This window comes from Plecotus auritus (genome assembly GCF_963455305.1).
Source record: "Plecotus auritus genome assembly, chromosome: 5".
NCBI lineage: Eukaryota > Metazoa > Chordata > Mammalia > Chiroptera > Vespertilionidae > Plecotus > Plecotus auritus.
The window spans coordinates 37,723,864-37,741,914 of record NC_137776.1 but is presented as its reverse complement, the minus strand read 5'-3'; the positions used below and the strand labels follow the sequence as shown (position 1 = coordinate 37,741,914).

General features: G+C 44.2%; 1 protein-coding gene across 7 annotated transcripts in view; it reads left to right on the top strand.

Annotated features, from left to right (window-relative positions):
* Positions 1 to 18,051, top strand: part of HDAC4 (histone deacetylase 4) — a 244,085-nt gene that overhangs the window by 15,997 nt on the left and 210,037 nt on the right. For 6 of the 7 annotated variants that reach the window (XM_080670452.1, XM_080670455.1, XM_080670453.1 and 3 more), the window contains exon 2: positions 15,913 to 16,115. In XM_080670452.1, the coding sequence (XP_080526578.1) occupies positions 16,094 to 16,115 (22 nt within the window). In that variant the 5' untranslated portion in view covers positions 15,913 to 16,093. Of the gene's footprint in view, positions 1 to 15,912; positions 16,116 to 18,051 lie in introns of those variants that run through there. The other variant, XM_080670450.1, reaches the window with a different exon arrangement.

The following is an 18,051-nucleotide window of genomic DNA, read 5'->3' as shown; positions in this document are numbered from 1 at the left end:
GGAAAAATATTAATGATTTAATTTGCATATGTGGCAATAGCATTTTATTTTTTTTTATGACTGCCTTGATAATAAAAGACAGGCTGCTTGTCACAAATGCAAGCAAATAGAGAAATCCATTAATTCTCCTATAAAAAAACAAACAAAAGGTTCCCAGCTTTTCCAGTGACAGTTTAATTATGAGTGCCTAATTTTAATCTGTTTCGTGGGTGCATGCCCTTCCTAGCCTGGGAAACGAGCTAGTATTGGTGTGATTCTGTGCTAGTTGATGGCCCCAGGAGGTCCAAGGGACCTTACCTGAAATCAGTCTGTGGCCCTGTGGGACCCTGTGATTTCCATCACTCCCGCTGCTTTGGGGGCCTGAGTAATCCGGGAACTTCCTGTTGTGCCCAGAGAGGCAGTCTTAGCTGATAGAGTGTGTGTGTGGCACAGGGAATTTGGGATTTGGGTGTTGGCTTAATGACATGCCTTTTTGGAGAGAGTCCCACATGCTTCAGGGGTTCTCGCCCAAAGGTGATTTTGCTGTCATTGGTGCAGAGGTTGGGAAACCCTGTTGTCATGGTGTGCATAACACAGTCCTAGCATTTCTTTCAGCATTGAAGTAAGCTGCACTGCATCTGGACCAAGCTGGATTTGGTTCTGCTGCACAGTCATGTAATAATTCAAGTAGTAATTTTGAAACCACTCCAGGGCAAGTGACACACGTCATATGCGTACCAGCTTGGGGTGAGGAAGTAAAGTCAGCTTTCATTTACTTTGTTTGCATATGAATGAAATGTACCTTTGTTCTCTCCTTTTCCTTTTCTTCCAAATTTGAAGAATGGATGTGAGTCCCCAGGACTTAACTTTTCCTAGCTAGAGCGAGTTTTTCATGCAGATGTCCTTGGAGATAACCGAGGGGCATGTTGTACTATAGTGACAAAAGAGAGGAACTTGCTGAATGGAAAATTGCATTTTTAGAATATGCTAACACGGGGGCTGAGATGTTTGTCTCCTATTGCTCACTAGCGGTGCTGGTGTGCCTTTTCACTGTAAGGATCGGGAAGGCTGTTGAAGAAAGGAAGGCAGGGTCCTCGCTCCTCATTCCTAGAATCTGTTTCCTTCTTCATAACAGTGTATGTTAGTCACGTGTTCTGGTGACAGCTCATTGACCATGGGTGTACTTTAAATATCTTGATGTGTGTGATGGGGGTGGGGGTTGCTTTAGTCACTTCCAGTCATTTTCTCCAGTTATTGGGACACAGATGTTTGTTTGCTCAGTCGCATCCTGGAGATGCCGCTGAGCTGTGACTCGTCCAGTGTAGTTGTGAGAAACACATAACGTGAAAATTATCACCTTAACCAATTTTAGGTGTTCAGTAGTGTTAAGTATATTCACACTGTTGTGCAGCTAACCGCTTCATCTCGCAGAACTGAAACTGTAACCATTAAACACTACTTCTAGTAGATTTAAAAAAAAAGGTGGTTCTTATAAAACACAAGGTCACCATTGATCCCATGCTGAACACCAACACTGGCTAAAAGAAAAGAAGTTTATATAGACAATATAGGTAAATATATATATGTATATTATAAAGTACATGTGTATGTTTAAGTATTATGTTAATATCATATATATAATAAATACATAACTTAGTGAGTTCTGTTAAGTTACATATATGCTAACACATGCTGCAGGCTCTTGAATGTGCATAGTGCATGGTTGGGCTGCAGGGGCTTGCTTTCCTTTAGAAAAAGGAGGGAAAGTGATGCCTCCTGGGTCCCTGGACAGGGTCGAAGTCTGCAGAGAGATCTGTTTGTTTCTTGTTGCTGAAAACCTGAGGCCACACTGTCTGATTGTGTGCCAAGGCAAAGGAGAGCGTGAGCTGTAGGCGAGCTCCTGAGTGAAAGATGGGGCCAGGGGACAATGTTGGGGGCCCAGAGACCAGTGCACGTCAGACGTGAGACTGGCCCCTCATCCCTCAGCTTCTCAGGGCTCCCTCCCTCCCTGCTTTTCTCTGTCATTACTTGGTCAGAGTTGGCCCTGACCCCTGGCCCTACACCCCTGTCCTGACTGCTTTAGTTTTCTCCCAGCTCTTGTCACCCTGACATTCTGCTTGCTTGTCTTCTTCTAGGAGCATGAGCCCCAGAGCTACTGCCCGTGATCAGGGGGCCAGGGGGCTGCCTTCCCTTGCTGACACGGGCAGTGGCCGGTCAGGTGCATGTGGATGGGTCTACTGTGGAAGCTGTGTGTTCCCACGGGTGCTGCCCATTGCTGCCTGGGCAGAGGTGCTGCTCTGGGACCAGTTTCCCCTGCTACCTGACACTTGGCCTCCTCCTCCATAGTATTTTGGAAAACAAACAAACAGCAACAACCAAAAAAAACAAGGAAAGTTTGTAAACTAGGCATTTTGGTTTTCATGGAACTTCAGTTTCCAGAGGAAGTTAGAGGTCACTGAGATGAGTCAGAACTGCGCCTGTGAGGTGCTCATCTGGTATTTGGAGATAGAGTCCTGGCTCAAAGCTGAAGGACGTGGTGGGGAATTGTCTTGTCCCAGAACCTGTCTGCAGTTCACTGCCCCAAAGGCAGGGTCAGTATCCTGGAGTCGGTGGCCTCTTCACCTCTTGGACCTTTGCCATGCTTTGGCACCTGCCTGGACATGCTGTGAGCTCTGGCCTGTGTTAAAAGGCGGTGGCAAGAAGAGAGGGCACTGCACTTCCTGCCTGCATGCTTCGGGGCTGGTGTAGATTTGCCCCAGCTGGACCATGTTCTGCCAGGTTGTGGGAAAGTGAGACAGGACACACCGGGGGTCTCACTGGGGCCGAGGGCAGGATCCTGAGACCTGCCTCCCCTTACTCGAGGTGACATAGATGTGGGGCATCTCAGTGTGTAGGCTAGGAGTACCTTATGGCTGGGCACAGCTAGCAGGACAGGAGTGCTTCATTTAGGGGGGGTCTGGACTGGGGTCTGTCCAGCAGCCTGGTCCCAGGTGCCATGTACAGTGGTGGTGCCTGCCTGCAGCGGGCTGACTTTGTTCATTTTTAAAAATAGAAATAGCCTTGTTGTTTTCATTATAGTAACAATGATCCTTGTAGACCATTTCAACACTAAGGAAGTAGGAATTTAAAGGAACCCTGAGATCTACCCCCTCACTTCCTAGGAAACTGGGTCTCTGTAGGGATACCCCTTCTGGACAGGCCAATGCTGCTGCTGCCCCTGCAACTCCCTCCACTGCCAGCACTGTGAGCTCTGGGCACGGATTTGCTCTTGGTCCAGACGCATTTATTGGGACCAAAATTTAGAACTTTGGATAGTTAGGATGCCAGAGGCCGAGTCCCTTCACCCTGCTCTGTGTCTCGGGGTCGAAGCTCTCTGTCTGGGAGGAAGCCAGCAGGGCCGCTGGGTGAACCGGTCCATTTCAGACCTAGCAAGCAGTCGGTTTCCAGCTTTCCAAATAGGCTTAACTTGGCTGGTATCTAGTGATACTCACTGTATTAGAAATGAATACATAAAAAATATTTATTTCAAACAACACATTCCACAGTGATATAGATTACATACTTTTTCATAAAAAAGATTTATTTTGTAAAACAGAATAGGTAGTAACAAGAAGAGGCACCCTTCTACATTTGTGCTGGTCTTTGCAGTGTCTGCTTCTCGGAGGATGGGGCTTCTTGTAGTTGCCTCTGCATCTCATCTGTTGTCATTTCACATGACTTGTAGCCCCTGGAAAACTCCTCTGTACATTCGTGAGGGCATGGGTGAGAAAGGCACATACCATCTCAGTGTTACCATGGAAATGGGCCCGGGACACTTCCACAACCAGTTCAACAGACAGTGGTTTCCATGTGGTTGGGAGGAGGAGGGGGAGGAGAGGTCTCACCGTTGTTTGTGGCAGTTGATCAGGCATTTGGCCCACGGAGCCTCCTGTCACTGAGCTGGTTTTCAATTTCCTGTGACTGTCAGTGATGGCAGTTCCATGTTGTTGGTGCAGCACATGCGCTTGGGTTTATGGTGGTAACAGTTGAAAAGTTATGCGTCTGCTTGTCCCTTGCCCTGAGGTGTCCTGTGTAGGACACCGGTCTAGGCCCTGTTTTCCTTAGGAGGTTGTAGCTGTCTGTCTGCCCAGGACACCGCTGGCCTCTGGCTGGTGTATGTGGGCTCATGGCCTTTTGATGTTAGATGATCCAGAATTTTACAATTAAAAGTCGAATCTCTAGTCCCCGCCTGCCAGAATCTTAAATATTATTTTATTTAGCCGCTAAAGGAAATATATTTTATCTTGGATGCTTTATCCATGTGGACCCTTAATCTAAAAAGTTTATTTTATCAAGAAGTTTAAACATATTAGGCCTGCACCATGGCTTTTTATCAATGAGTAGATGTAGCCATCTGGAAAAGGGGTCCAGGGCCTGGAAGGCATTTTCTTTCATGGAGAGAATTGATGCTGTTTTGCTCCTGACAGACAGTTGTTCCTATGTGCACATGTGAGTGTTTGTGTGTGTGAGTGTGTGTGCACATGCTGTGTGTCTGTGCACTAGGGCTCTGAGGGCCTGGTGGTGCCTTGCTGCCAGCACTGGTCCCCTCTGTCCCCAGCATCTGGCCTGGTCTTTCCAGAATGGCTGGAAGGAGTCTGCCATTTCCTCATTACTCAGAATGAGTGAAGTGCTTCCTGTTAGAATGCACTGAAATGAAATTTTATTACTTTCAAGTGTAGAGCCTATTAGGAAACTAAAATATAAATCTGTCCCAACAAGTTATGAGGAAAGAAATCTTAAGTCTTCTGTGATGTGACCATCTATATATATAAAAGCCTAAGTGACCGTTACGGCGGAACGACCAGAATGACCAGCCACTATGATGCACACTGAGCAGGCAGGCAGGTGAGCGGTTAGGGGCGAGCAGGCAGGCGAGCAGTTAGGGGAGAGCGGTCCTGGATTGCGAGAGGGATCCTGGATTGTGAGAGGGATGTCCGACTGCCGGATGTCCAACTGCAGGGATCGGACCTAAACCAGCAGTCAGACATCCCCCGAGGGGTCCCGGATTGCGAGAGGGCGCAGGTTGGGCTGAGGGATCCCCCCCCCCCCGCCCCCGTGCATGAATTTCGTGCACCGGGCCTCTAGTCTATCATAACATAACACTCTTCCAAAACATCATTGCTAGACCTTATGGTCCATATTTCATTAAGGATGTTCACTGAACAAAACAATGCTTATTAAAAAGCTCACTGTACAAACAGGTTTCAGGAATCAGTTGAGTCTGGTTTTTTATTAAAATTTGAATTAATTTAAATGTATTAAATCCAAATTAAATTTTTTAATGGGAGAACATTTACATTAAAAATTATTTCATGTACTCCAAGAACTACCCTATAAGCCCCTCAGTTTGAATGGCCCACCCTCAAATGAGGCCTGTGCAGTGTGAGGTTTAGTGGTTCCAAGAGCGGGTAATTTGACAAATATTCCATGTGTACAAGCTGATTGTGACAATATGGTAGCAAGAACTATAAAATACTCATCCATTGCCCAAAAAGTGTAAGGAAATAGTGCAGGTAGAATGGGTCAACCAAGGAGGTTTTATTTTTAGATCTTTGATGCAAGATGGTCTTTGAGGAGTTGATTTATTCAGTCTCTCTCTCTCTCTCCGCTTCCCCCTATTCCCCACCCAACCAGAATTGTTCATTGGGTGAATTTCCACCAGGTGAACTGTCTCACTGGTCCTCACTAACCTTCTTTTGAAGGAAACAGCCCCCTTGTTTCTCCTTCCATCTCCCCCCTTTCAAGGGGGTCACCTGTCTTCTGACAGCACAGATTAGTTTCACTTGGTGTCAGACTTTATCACATAGGGTCATACAGTGTATACTTTTGTGTATCTGTCTTCCCTTGCAGACAGATTGTTTGTTTGATTCATCTGTGTTGCTGCTTATAGGTGTATTTTGTTTGTTCTCATTCCTATGCATTATACTATGATATGACTATTCTCAAGTTATTTATCCATTCTACTGTTGATGGCCATTTGGGATGTTCCCAGTTTCTGACTACCACAGATAATGCTGCTGTGTCATTCATGTAAATAACTTTGATGAGCAATCCATGCCTTTCTGTAGGATATGCAACTAGGCGTGGCCTTGCTGGGGCACAGGTGTGTGTAGATTCAGCATCAGTGCTTGTCACCAGGCAGGTTCCCATAGTGTTGTGCCTTTCACTCCTATGGCAGAGTAGAGAGTCTCAGTTGCTCCATATCCTTGCCAAACTTGATTTTGCTTTATGCAGTATTCCATTGCAGTCTTAATTTGTATTTACCTGTGAGTACAAGTGCTGTGCACCTCTTCATGTGGTGACTGACCATGTGGAATCCTCCTTTATAAAACTACCTGTTCATATCTTTTGCCCATTTTTTTATTTGGGTCGTCTTTTTTAAACTTAGTGATTTGTAAGAATTACCTATATATTTGGGATCCCGGTCCTTTGTAGGATGTATTTTGGGCAGATTAACTTCTGCTATTTGGGTTGCCTTTTCACTATTCCACTGGGTATTTGATAAACTACAATTCTGAATTTGATGCATTACAATGTATTTCCCCCCACTTTATGGTCAGTACCTTAAAAAATATTTAAACATCTACTTAAGAAACATCTGCAGATCTTTCCCTTTGCTGTCCTTCAGATTGGGCTCTGTTGTCTTACCTTTAACATGTACAATCCATCTCACACTGATTTTCATAATGGTGGGTCATGGTTCAGTTGTTTCCACAAAGGTAGCAGTTAACCTAGCACCTGGCCTGTTTCCCTATGGATTTGGAGTGTAGTATCTTCTGCTCTAATCATATTATTTTATTTGTGTTGGTCTCACTTTGGAATATTCTGTTTCTTGTTTTATTTCTCTAGTCTTATACCAATGTCTTAATTACAGAGTTGTATAATAATAAGTCTTGGTATTTAGTAGCATAAATCCTCCAGGTCTTTTTTTCTCAAGATTGCTATTCTGGGTCCTTTGTGCATCCATGTAAAATTTAAAATTAACTTGTCAATTTTCAAAGAATTTCTGGTGGGATTTGATTGAGAATGATTGACTACCAATTAATTTGGGGAACATGGACATCTTAACTATATTGAGTCTTCCAATCCATGCACATAGTATATTCCTCCATTTCTTTAGGTATTTAATTTCACTTATAACATTTCATAGTTTAATGTGTAAGGTTCTTATACTTCTTTTGGTAGATTTGGCCCTGGATATTTGCCGATATTGTATGCTATTGCAAATTTTACCTTTTTTATTTTCTGTTTGTTGCTGGTATGTAGAATAGATTTTTGTATATTGACCTTGTACCTAAAGTTTTGTTACGTGCACTTAGGAATTTTGATAGTTATTGGTAGAATGTTTTGAGTTTTTTGTGTACATAGTATATTGTCTGTGAATAAAGCAGTATATGCTTCTTTTTCAATACTTGCCTTTCATTTCTTTTTCTTGCCTTGTTGCACTGGCTAGCATCTCCAGCAGGCTGTTGGGTAGAAGTGGTGAGTGGGTATCCTGATTCAGAGAAGGCTCTCCGTTGCCTTCTTTTTTTTAATTTGCATGCTTTCTCCTGCATTGGGGTGCCATAGCCTTTGTAGCATCTTTTTGGTTCACCCACCAGCCTGGTAGGCCAAGGCTGTGGTGGGGAGGTATATGGACTTTAAGCCATGGTTATTGTTTGCCCATGTGACAGGATGTGGAAGGTTGTGGTCAGTGAGAAAACATGTCCTCCTTTCTCTCTGTTACATTTCTTTGTGGTCACTTAATAAGATTTTAAAGAGCGTATTCTCCTAAGGATTTATAATTATAAGACATTTACTCTTCGTAAGGTTTATGGTCTATTCCATGAAATTAGGCCAACTAAAATTTCCAAGGGCAGCTGCAGGATGGAAGAACTATAGGTAATCTTAGATCCAAAACCTTTGGTGGAGGAAATATTAACACACACTGAAGCCATAGTGACACAGTTGGTTTCATTTATTCTGTATAGAACGGAAGTAAAAATAAAGAAAGTGATGTATTTATGTAAATATATGCTTAGTGTCAGAGGCTGCCTAATTAGTGGAGTGACCATGCCCTTTTTAAAGCAGCATGTAAATTAAAATTACAGATTCTTCTCTTTCACTCACCCTCCCAAATGTGGGCTTTGCGTTTATGTCATATATCAGGGAAGACTGCAGTCATGAAAGCAGTTGTGTTTCAAGTCATAATATGTTCAACATGTATCTAATATATATCAGAAGTATATGCTTTAGTTAGAGATGTACAGATATACACTTCAGACGTTCACCGTGAATAGGTTTCTGAAAGCTTCAGTTCCTGTCATTTTTTGAGATCTCAGAATCATGTGTTGTCTATGTGTTTCCTTAGAAAAGCAATGCTCTATTGTTAGTTAAGATGTTTACATCAAGATAAAAGAACTGTATCACACGTGAATTTTATTTTATTTAAACGTTAAATTTCTGGTGTGTTTTTATGTTGTGAATATTGCATTGGGCTGTTCAGAGACTTTCTGCCTAACAGGATGCCAATAGGAAGGGGGAAAGAGGAGAAATATGATTGAACAAGTCAGACTGTTATCCACAGGAGACTCTTTGAGTGTAAAAGATTTTGTGGGATTTTTGTGGTATTGCTTTAGTTGTCAGGAGTTTTAGTTTTCAGCTAGAAAATGATTTGTTCTTAATTTTCTTCTCTCTGTCCCACCATTTTCATTAAAATATGCAAATTATGTATTTAGCCAGGTGTTCTGAGGGTTGAGAAGGCTGTTACCTGTTGCTCTGCTGCTCTGCCCACAGCCCTGCTGTTCTCTGAGGCAGTGGCTTCCTGAGGCCACGTGCTTTTGAATTTCTGGCATCTTCTGCATTAGATGTGGTCCTTTTTCCTGGAACCTCCCAAAGGCAGTATGCTGTTGTTTTGCAATTCCCTTTGACCTCAGCCCTTTTGAGGTGACTTCTGAGGTGCATACAGGACGACTTTCAAAATGTCATTCCCTTCAGCACCTCTGGGAATGTCAGACTGTGCCCCACATAATAGGGATCTAGCAGGGCAACCAAGTGGGGCCCCTGGCAGATACACCTTTGTTCTAACATGCCTGCACCTGAACCTGAGTCCTTACCTCCTTTGGTTCACACACTGTGTTCTAGTTACTTGCTTCTAGAAAGAAGATTCCCAAGCTAGTTGTTGAGATCCTGTCTGTCAGATCCTGGAATTGGTTCTTCAGCCTCTAGTCCTGGTCCATTGTCGTCTAGATTCCCCTAGTCTCGGCTTCTCCAGACCCAGCTCCCACTGCTTTTCTCTCAGGGGGCCATGGGCCCTAGCACAACCTGGCTCTGAGACAACCTTAACCAGAGGTGGTCAGGGGATGACCATCTCTGGGCTAGCAGGGGCCACTGATGGCTGTAGAGGAGCCCTGATGCTGGAACAGGCTGAGTGGAGCGAGTGTCTAGGGCCTGAGCTCTGGCTCTGCAGAGGGGCTACCTCCTGGGGGGGAGGCGTGTCTGGGTTGGTACTGTTACTTGGCATACTCCAGAGCCCACCCCAGACTCTCTGTACTGCTCAAACACCTACAGGAGGCTCTTGTTTCCCACAGGATGGAGAACACGATATTCTGACAGGCCCCATTATTTATGACAGAACTGGATTCTGAATAAATTATATCAAAGATACTTATTTCTCACTAGTTTGGCAATGCATTTAAAAGCAAGAAAAACCTCATATGGTAATAGGGCTACACACATCTACCTATTTTTACAAGTGTACAGTTAAATTTTGGGCATTTAATATATGTAAAAAGAGATAGAGGTGAATGTTGGTAATTGCTGAAATGGGTGTTAGAAGCTCATTATACTGTTCTGTTCACTTTGTATATGTTTGAAATTTCCATTATACAAAAGCTGTGTTTTAAAGCACGATAAATTTAAATTAAAACTGTAAAATCTTAAAACTTAAATTGCAAATATCAACATGAACACATTTTTCTCACTTAAAGTTTGTATTTCTTACTCTTCACATATCCAAAAAATAAACAGAACCAATCAGGATGTGGGGGGTACCCAAAATGAAATACAAATACTTACAAATGACTCAAGTTTCATCACAAATGCAGTGCCCTCTACGCTGAAGGGATGAAGAAGAAAAGAACTGAGCTGAGGAACGGGACTGTGGACTGTGGACCACAGGGCTGGAGGACAAAAGAATGGGACACGGGCTGGAGCTTCGTGGAAGAATGTTTCTCGTGTGGATGGGTCAGCAATTATGAAACTACTCTGTACTAGAATTGAACAAATAAGTAACTTTATTGGAGATAATAAAAACCAAGGTTTCTCACTGGTGGAGAAATAAGTCGAACATCAGGAAATGGGTATGATGTTGGATTGTAATCGGAGAAGGTATACACATATACTCAGGCTCCTTGGAGAAGTGGTTGATTCCGGGCTGCAACAGGGACATCTTGTGGAACCAGAAAGTAAAGAATGCTTTAAAAAACGATGCTCTGGCCGGTGTGGCTAAGTTGGTTGGGCATCTTCTCATGCACTGAAAGGTTGCCAGTAAGGTTCCTGGTCAGAACACATGCGTGGGTTGTAGGCTGGATCCCTGGTAGGGTGTGTGCAGGAGGCAGCCGATCGATGTTATCCTCTCACATTGATGTTTCCTTTTCCCCTTCTCCTTTCCCCTATCTCTAAAAATCAATAAAGAAAATATCTTTAAATAAATAAAAAATAAAAGAAAAAGCTGGGGGAGGGTACTTGTCAGAAAAACGTAGGATTTGACCTAAAGGAGCTCCCAATGGCCAAAGCTTGAGCAACAAAATAAATAATGATATGGTTGGATTATAACACAGAGACTAAAATAAATACCAATGAGCCCGTGCTGATATAAATAAATAATTGATTAGCTAGAGAGATTGAGAAGTGACAGCTCATCCTTGCACTGAAATGCTAAGAAGCAAGTAAGAAAGGAGTCACAGCTGGGATCTCCCCATGGGCACTGACTGTGGGTGGGTTCTCTCCTTGAGTGACTTTGTAGTTTGAGTCTTTTAAGACATTTGTTGATTTCATCTAGATTGTCAAAGTTACTGGCATAAAGTTGTTTCATTTAATATTCATTTGGTCCATGTATATCTCTCTCCTTCTTGATATTAACTGGTCTTCTTTTCATCTTTTCTGATCCGTTTAGGTAGAGGTTTATCAATTTTACTAGAGGCCTGGTGCACGAAATTTGTGCACAGGTAGGGTCCCTAGTCCTGGCTTGCGATCAGGGCCAATCTGTGGGGCGACCGGCAGGGTGATCAGGGGCTCTGCTGGCGCCTGCCTTGGCTGGCCTGGGCCCTGCGGGCTGGGGGCAGCTCCTGCATTGAGCGTCTGCCCCCTGGTGGTCAGTGTGCTGTCATAGCCACTGGTCGTTCCACTGGTCATTTTGCCATTCGGTTGATTTAGATATTAGGCTTTTATTATATAGGACTAGAGGCCCGGTCCATGAAATTTGTGCACCGGGGGGGTGGGGGGGGGAGGGATGCCCTCAGCCTGGCCTGCACCCTCTCCAGTGCAGGACCCCTCGGGGAATGTCTGACTGTCAGGGATCAGGCCTAAACTGGCAGTTGGCCATCCCGCTTGCAATCTGGGACCACTGGCTCCTAACTGCTCGCCCCTAACTGCCTCTGCCTGCCGGCCTGATTGCTCCCTAACTGCTTCCCCCTGCTGGCCTGATTGCCCCCTAACTGCTCCCTCCTGCTGGCCTGATCTCCCCCTTACTGCTCTCCCCTGCCGGCCTGACTTCCCCTAACCACCTCTGCCTCGGCCCCTGCCACTGTGGCTTTGTCTGGAAGGATTTCTAGAAGATGTTCGGTCTAATTAGCATATTACCTTTTTATACTAGTATGGATTGTCTCAAGGTATCTGCTTTTGTTTAATTGCTTTTTTCTCTTTTCTATTCTTTTGATTTCTGCTCTTTGTCATTGTCTCTTTTTTTGCTTATTTTGGATTTAATTTATTTTTATTTTTATTATTATTTTTTTTTAGCTTTTTAAGGCAACACCTGAAGTTATTGACTGGAGAGCTTCTTTTCTAATACATGCTTTCATTGCCAGGAATTTCCCTCTAAGTACACATTGTGATATGTTGTGTTTCATTTTCATTCATTTTGTCATCTCAAATACTCTCTATATTTTAATTTCTTCTTTGCCCCATGAAGTATATTAGTTTCCAAATATTTGGAGTTTTCCAGATATCTTTCTGTGCTTGATTTCTAGCTTAATTTCAGTTTAGTCAGAGAACATATTTGTACGGCTGGACTTGAGTCCTTTAAAATTTACTGAGACTTGTTTTATGGCCCCAAAGATGTGTATCTTGGTAAATGTTCTATGTGCTTAAAAAATGTGAAGAATGTGTGTTCTGTTGTTTACAGAGTATTCTATAAATGCCTTTTGGTCAGATTGGGTGATAATGTCATATCTTTTCTGTTTTTACTCATTTTCTGTGTGCTTTTTCTAACAATTCCTAAGAGCAGGGTGTTGAAATTTCCAACTGTAACTGTAGATTTGTCCATTTCTCCATACACTTCTATTAATTTTTTTTGTGTGTAGGAAGCTCTGTTATTAGCTGCATGACTGTTTAGAATTGTTATGTCCTCTTGATGAATCTTTATGAAATGGCTTCTTTGTCCCTGGTGAGACCCTTTCCTTAACATCTCCTTTATTTGATATTAGTGCAATGGTTGCAGCTTTTTTGACTTGTATTTGCATGCTGTATCTTTTCCATCTCTGACTTTTAATCCATCTGTATCTTTATACTTAAAGTGGGTTCCTTGTAAGCAGTGTTATACTTGGGTCTGTAAACGTAGGGAAGATTTATTTTACAACTAGAGGCCCGATGCACGAAATTTGTGCAAGGGTCTTAGCCCCGACCCCTGCCTGCCACTGCAGCGGCTGGTGGCCTCTGCCGCCTCAGCCCCTGCCCCCGCCCACTGCAGCTTTTCCGGGAGGAAGGACATTCGGAAGGACATCCGGTCTAATTAGCATATTACACTTTTATTATTAATCAAGTGCATGACCTCCTCTCTGAGTCATTTTCTGTCGTACCTCACATGATGCCTCTTTGAACTCTGGCAAAGTGGATTCTTGTGTTTTTCTCCAGTCTCACAACCTCTGCCCTCTGACTGGGGGTGAAGAGTGGACCATTTGATATGGTAATTGATAAATTTGGGTTTAAAGCTACCATCTTTCTGTTTTCTATTTGTCACTTTTTTGGTTCTTTTCCTCTTTTTGGCCTTCATTTGGGTTATGTTTATGATTGTATTGTTTTTAATTGACTTGCTAACTAGAACTTCGGGGCTCCTTTAGGATTTATAGTGGATAGTCTACCATCAGGTGATGGTATGGCACACTCCACACCTGGGGACATAGGATCCTGTGCTTCCTGGGCCTCCTCTTAGTTTGGGTTATTTTTGACAGGTTCTTATGATATAAACGTCTCAATACAGTATTCTTTTTGCTTTAAACAGTTCTCTTTTTAAGAAACTCAACATAAGAGAACACTTTTACATTTACCTATATGGCTCCCATTTCTGGGGCTCTTCACTTCTGTGTGTGGAGCTGTGTGCCTGTCTGGTGTTACATTTCTTCTGCCTGAAGGACTCTGTAATAGTTTTTTTTGTTTTGTTTGTGTGTGTGTAGATCTGCTGCAGTTGGGTATTTTCAGTTTTTGCATATCTGAAAATCTCCATTTCTACTTCACCTTGTGTTTGAAAGCTAACTGCATGTGAGGTGCCAGCACAGGGCCCTGAGCAGGTGCTTAGCCAAACTTGTGGTGGGCACTGGGGTAGGAGCAGATGCGCACAGAGTTTGGGCAAAACCCAGCTCTGGGTAGAGCTGTTCATATTTGAGGATAAATAAACAGAAAGAACCAACACTATGGACCTCAGCAAGTTGTCCCAGGTTATGGGGATAGGGAATTACACTAAAATGCAGAAGACGAACTTACCTTTAAAAATGATTTATGGTTGAAATCAGAAAACAGATTTCAAAAGACTGGCTGGGAGAAGACGTGACTCCACAAACAGGAGCAGAAGGTCATTAAGAGTGAATCCACAGAGAGGACAAGATAATGGATGAGTTGTAAAGGGAAATGGTTGGAAACAAATGGTTTAGTTAAAATCCATAGTAGAAGCTATAGGAGTACAACTGATCACATGAAAAATAGCAGTGATGTGAATAGCAGAGAACACCCTTGAGAAGATGCCTGGGCATGAGAATAAACAGCAGACGTGCCTGTGGTGATGAGTGAGTCCAGCCAAATGTAGAGGGATCCCTGAAGAACATTTCCTGATCAGAAAGACCAATATGTATGGAAAGGTTCATGTTTGGAGCAAAATAAATGAAAGGAGGCTCTTACCATACATCTTCTGAAAACATTTTTTAATTTCAAGATTAAAGATATAATTCTAGCTGAATCCAGACAGAATAAATAACAATAGCAACACCACCACCACCATACTCTGCCCCCAGGGGCTCCCTGGGAAGGAAACACTATTCAGCTGATGGAATTTTCTGCAATGTGAAGGGTGGGGCAATGTCTACAGATTTTTAGCCAAAAATGTCTGTGAGCTAAGACTTTTATACCCAGCCAAGGTATGACTTGTGTGAAGGATACAGAGCCACCTAAGGCTTGTTAAGGGTTTGCAAAATATAACATCTACATTGCCTTTAAGAAAATGATGTTACTTCTGACCAAGAGATGAATAAAAATTCTGAACCTGAGAAAAATATGTCACTGTATTCATAGGGAAATAACCAGATACAGAACCATAATATAAAGATATTAGATATTAACCACAGAGTTACGGATCCATGTCCTTGGAAACCACCTAAAGAGCAACCTCGGAGAGGGATCCCTTCCATGCTTTGTTGGCTGGGGTTCTTTGGTTATAAGGCATAGGGAAAGACTGTCCTTGAGTAATTTAATCAAGAGCAGAAATTTGTCTAACTAGCAAAGGAAGAGGTGACAGAGGCCCCAGAAGGGCCTTCAGCCAGGCTCAATAGGAGAATTTTCAGAATTACCATTTTTTCAGTCTATTTCTATATTCTGATGATAAATATAATATCTGCTCATTGCAAAGTTTAAAAAGTCCCTGATGATGCCACCGCCCAAAGAAAGGGCTTGGTGGTGGGAGTTCCTAAACTTGTCTCAGGCTCTCTGTCCAGTGACTGACCTGTGGGCAAGTCTGATCTTGGGGAGAGGGTTTGATGAGCTGGCCCAGTCACATGTCACCCACCTGGCATGTGGGAGGGGCAGCTCTGTCATAAAGCCTTCCAATTTGTGTTGCCAGGAGTGTTATGGACACTAAAGCTGGCTGTAATGTCAGCACAGATATTAGGAGATGAGGCTGGGAGCTGGCAGTGTGGGCAAAAGGCAAAGGAAAGCATGTTAGGATATTACCAAATGTCTGCCTCTGTGATGGCATCATGGGTGACTTTAAATACTTTCCTGTGATGAGTACATGCTACTTTTATAATGAGAAAATGGAAATCAGCTGAGGAAATGGTAATTGTGGAGGTGGAAACGTGGGGGATGATTTAAGTGAGGAGTGCTTACTGCAGACTGGGACTCAGGTTGCAGCTAGGTGAGATTTGGTGTGTGTGTGGATGTGGGCTGGACGGGAGTGTGCACACGTGGAAACTGCTGGGAATGGGCCAGAGTGACTCCCTGAGACACATTCTCCACTCATGGTGCCCTGGTTAGAAACGCTGCCCTGCGGATCGTTTCACCCATGTTCACATGTGTTTACTAACAACCCCATTGCTTCCTGTCAGCAGAAACGCCCAGATGAATTGTTTTACCAGTTGGTGGTGAAATGATGAAAACATATCCGGGTTTCCTTGGGTCGCCTCCTGACTGGCCTGTTTCTGTCTCACCATGCAGGTCCTCCCCTGAGCTGGTGGACACGTTGCTGTGGACCGCCCAGCATTGACGTGGCTGTGGCTGTAGCCCCCGCCCGCTGCTGGATTTGGATGTGTTGGCGGGACTCTGGAGCTCTGTGCAGCATTGTGTCCGTGGAAGTTTCGAGCCATTGAGTTGCGAAGAGGAGCAGACGGTGCTAGAGATGAGCTCCCAAAGCCACCCAGGTAAGGGGCTGCGGGCTGTCCTGGGCAGAAAGGAAGTCACTGCAGCTGCAGCGTGTCACTGGGTGGTAGACTGGTTTTCTTGACAGTGGTCCCTGGTGGTCTGACAGCACCCGGTGCAGAGTAAATTATCCTTGGGAAAGACACACTGTAGAGCCCTCAGGAGACTCGGGCCCCGTCTTTGCTGATTTGCACACTGACTTGAGTGGCAGATGTGTGTCCTAGACACCAGGAGACAAGAATGTTGCTTTAGCGAGGTGAAGTTCAAAGGTCAGTTTGTGATTTGGAGAGTTAATTTCTCACCCAGTTTCTTTGTTCCTGGGGCTCGGGGGTAGGGGTGATTCTGTGACCGGGCCCTGCTGCTGGAGTGGATTTTATTAGGCCCTGCACTAAGCATGTCACATGATTCAGTCTTCACAATGCCCTGAAAATCTCATCCTGTAGGGAAGGGGTGCCTTGTCCATGGTCATAGAGTTAGTAAGTGGCTGAACAGGACTGGAAACCATGCTTGTGTGGCCCTTGGCTTCAGAAATGTGTTGTGGGCACCCACGGTTATGACAAGTCCCAGTAGAGTTGCCTGATGCAAGCCCGAGTCCTGCTTGCTGCCACTCCCAGCTACCTGGCCTGTAAGAGCACTTACAGCAGGTCTGTCCTGTGTCCACGTGGGAGGGGTGGCAGTGGCCACCGGACAGAGCTGGGCATCCTCAGGCACCCACACCCCTGTCAGTGTGGCTGGGGAGTCTGGGTGTGTGCTCTGGGATGGCCCAGAACTTGCACACACCCTCCCTCCCTTGGCACGACTGGAGTTGTCTGAAACTCTGGAGCTAGGATTCCCAGTTATATTTAGATAGGAAGGCTTTATTGATATAAATTTTTCATGTTTGATTGATAAAATGTGTAAAACAAATTTAAGCATCTGGATTGAAGTGTGTCAAGCAGACCTTGAGGGGTGCCCAGCTCTCCCTCCCAATGAGGGAGCTGGGCCTCCTTCCCATGTCTGAGTACAGGGGCTGCGTGCAAGCATTTCAGTGGCGTGCAGTCATCCCATCTGCGGGCTTCTATGTTATTTTTTTCATCTTAATGTATTATGAGCACTTTTTGATACCAGTATGTGTATAAGTCTAACTTATTTTGATAGCTTGTAGATGAATATTTATGTGGTTGCAGCACTATTTATAGCAGCCCCAAATTGGCATCAGACAATTATTATATGTATACTTTGTACTTGCACTTCTATAAGCATCTATCTGCACTGGATCAATTCCAAGAGGCAGAATTACTCCGTCAGTGAGCCTGGTGGGTATGCACGTTTAAAACGTTAAGTTTGTTCTCAGATTGCTCTAGAACCTGTCAACTTATCTCTTGGTAACCCAGGTGTCTAAATAAAATACAGTGTATTTCTCTTTGTTACCCGTGTCTTTGCCAAGAAGTTAATTGAGTTTCCTGAAAGCATTTCTGCCCTTGGTTTCTTGGGCTGAACAACATCTTTCCACCTGCTTATCATAACTTATCATAACCTTTCAAACCTTCCTTCTCTTTAGGCTTGTCTCAGGGAGGAGCAGAGTGCTGCGTTGGCTTTCTCTCCCCTGAGAATCTGCCTTTATATGCGGGTTTGCCCATCGGTGTTTATTGCAATTACTGTCCTGTCTGGCCGTGTGTGTTGTTGCCATCAGCTGACTCCTGTGGCCTCTGTCCCTCCTGGGGTTGGAGACTGAAGATGGAAGAGGGGCTGGAGCTGGTGAGGGCAGGGCTGCCTTGGAGGTAAAGCCTCCTCTGTCAGTGGTGGTGGCATGCTCAGGGCCTAAGCTCTTAGGTACTCCTGCTCTCTGCAGTGCTCAGGTGTCCTTCAGGAGCCACCTTTACTCCCAGAGTAGCCCCTGGAGTTGCAGCAAGGGACCCCAAACAGCGCTGGCCCCGCTGCAGGGGGCTGGGCTGGGCT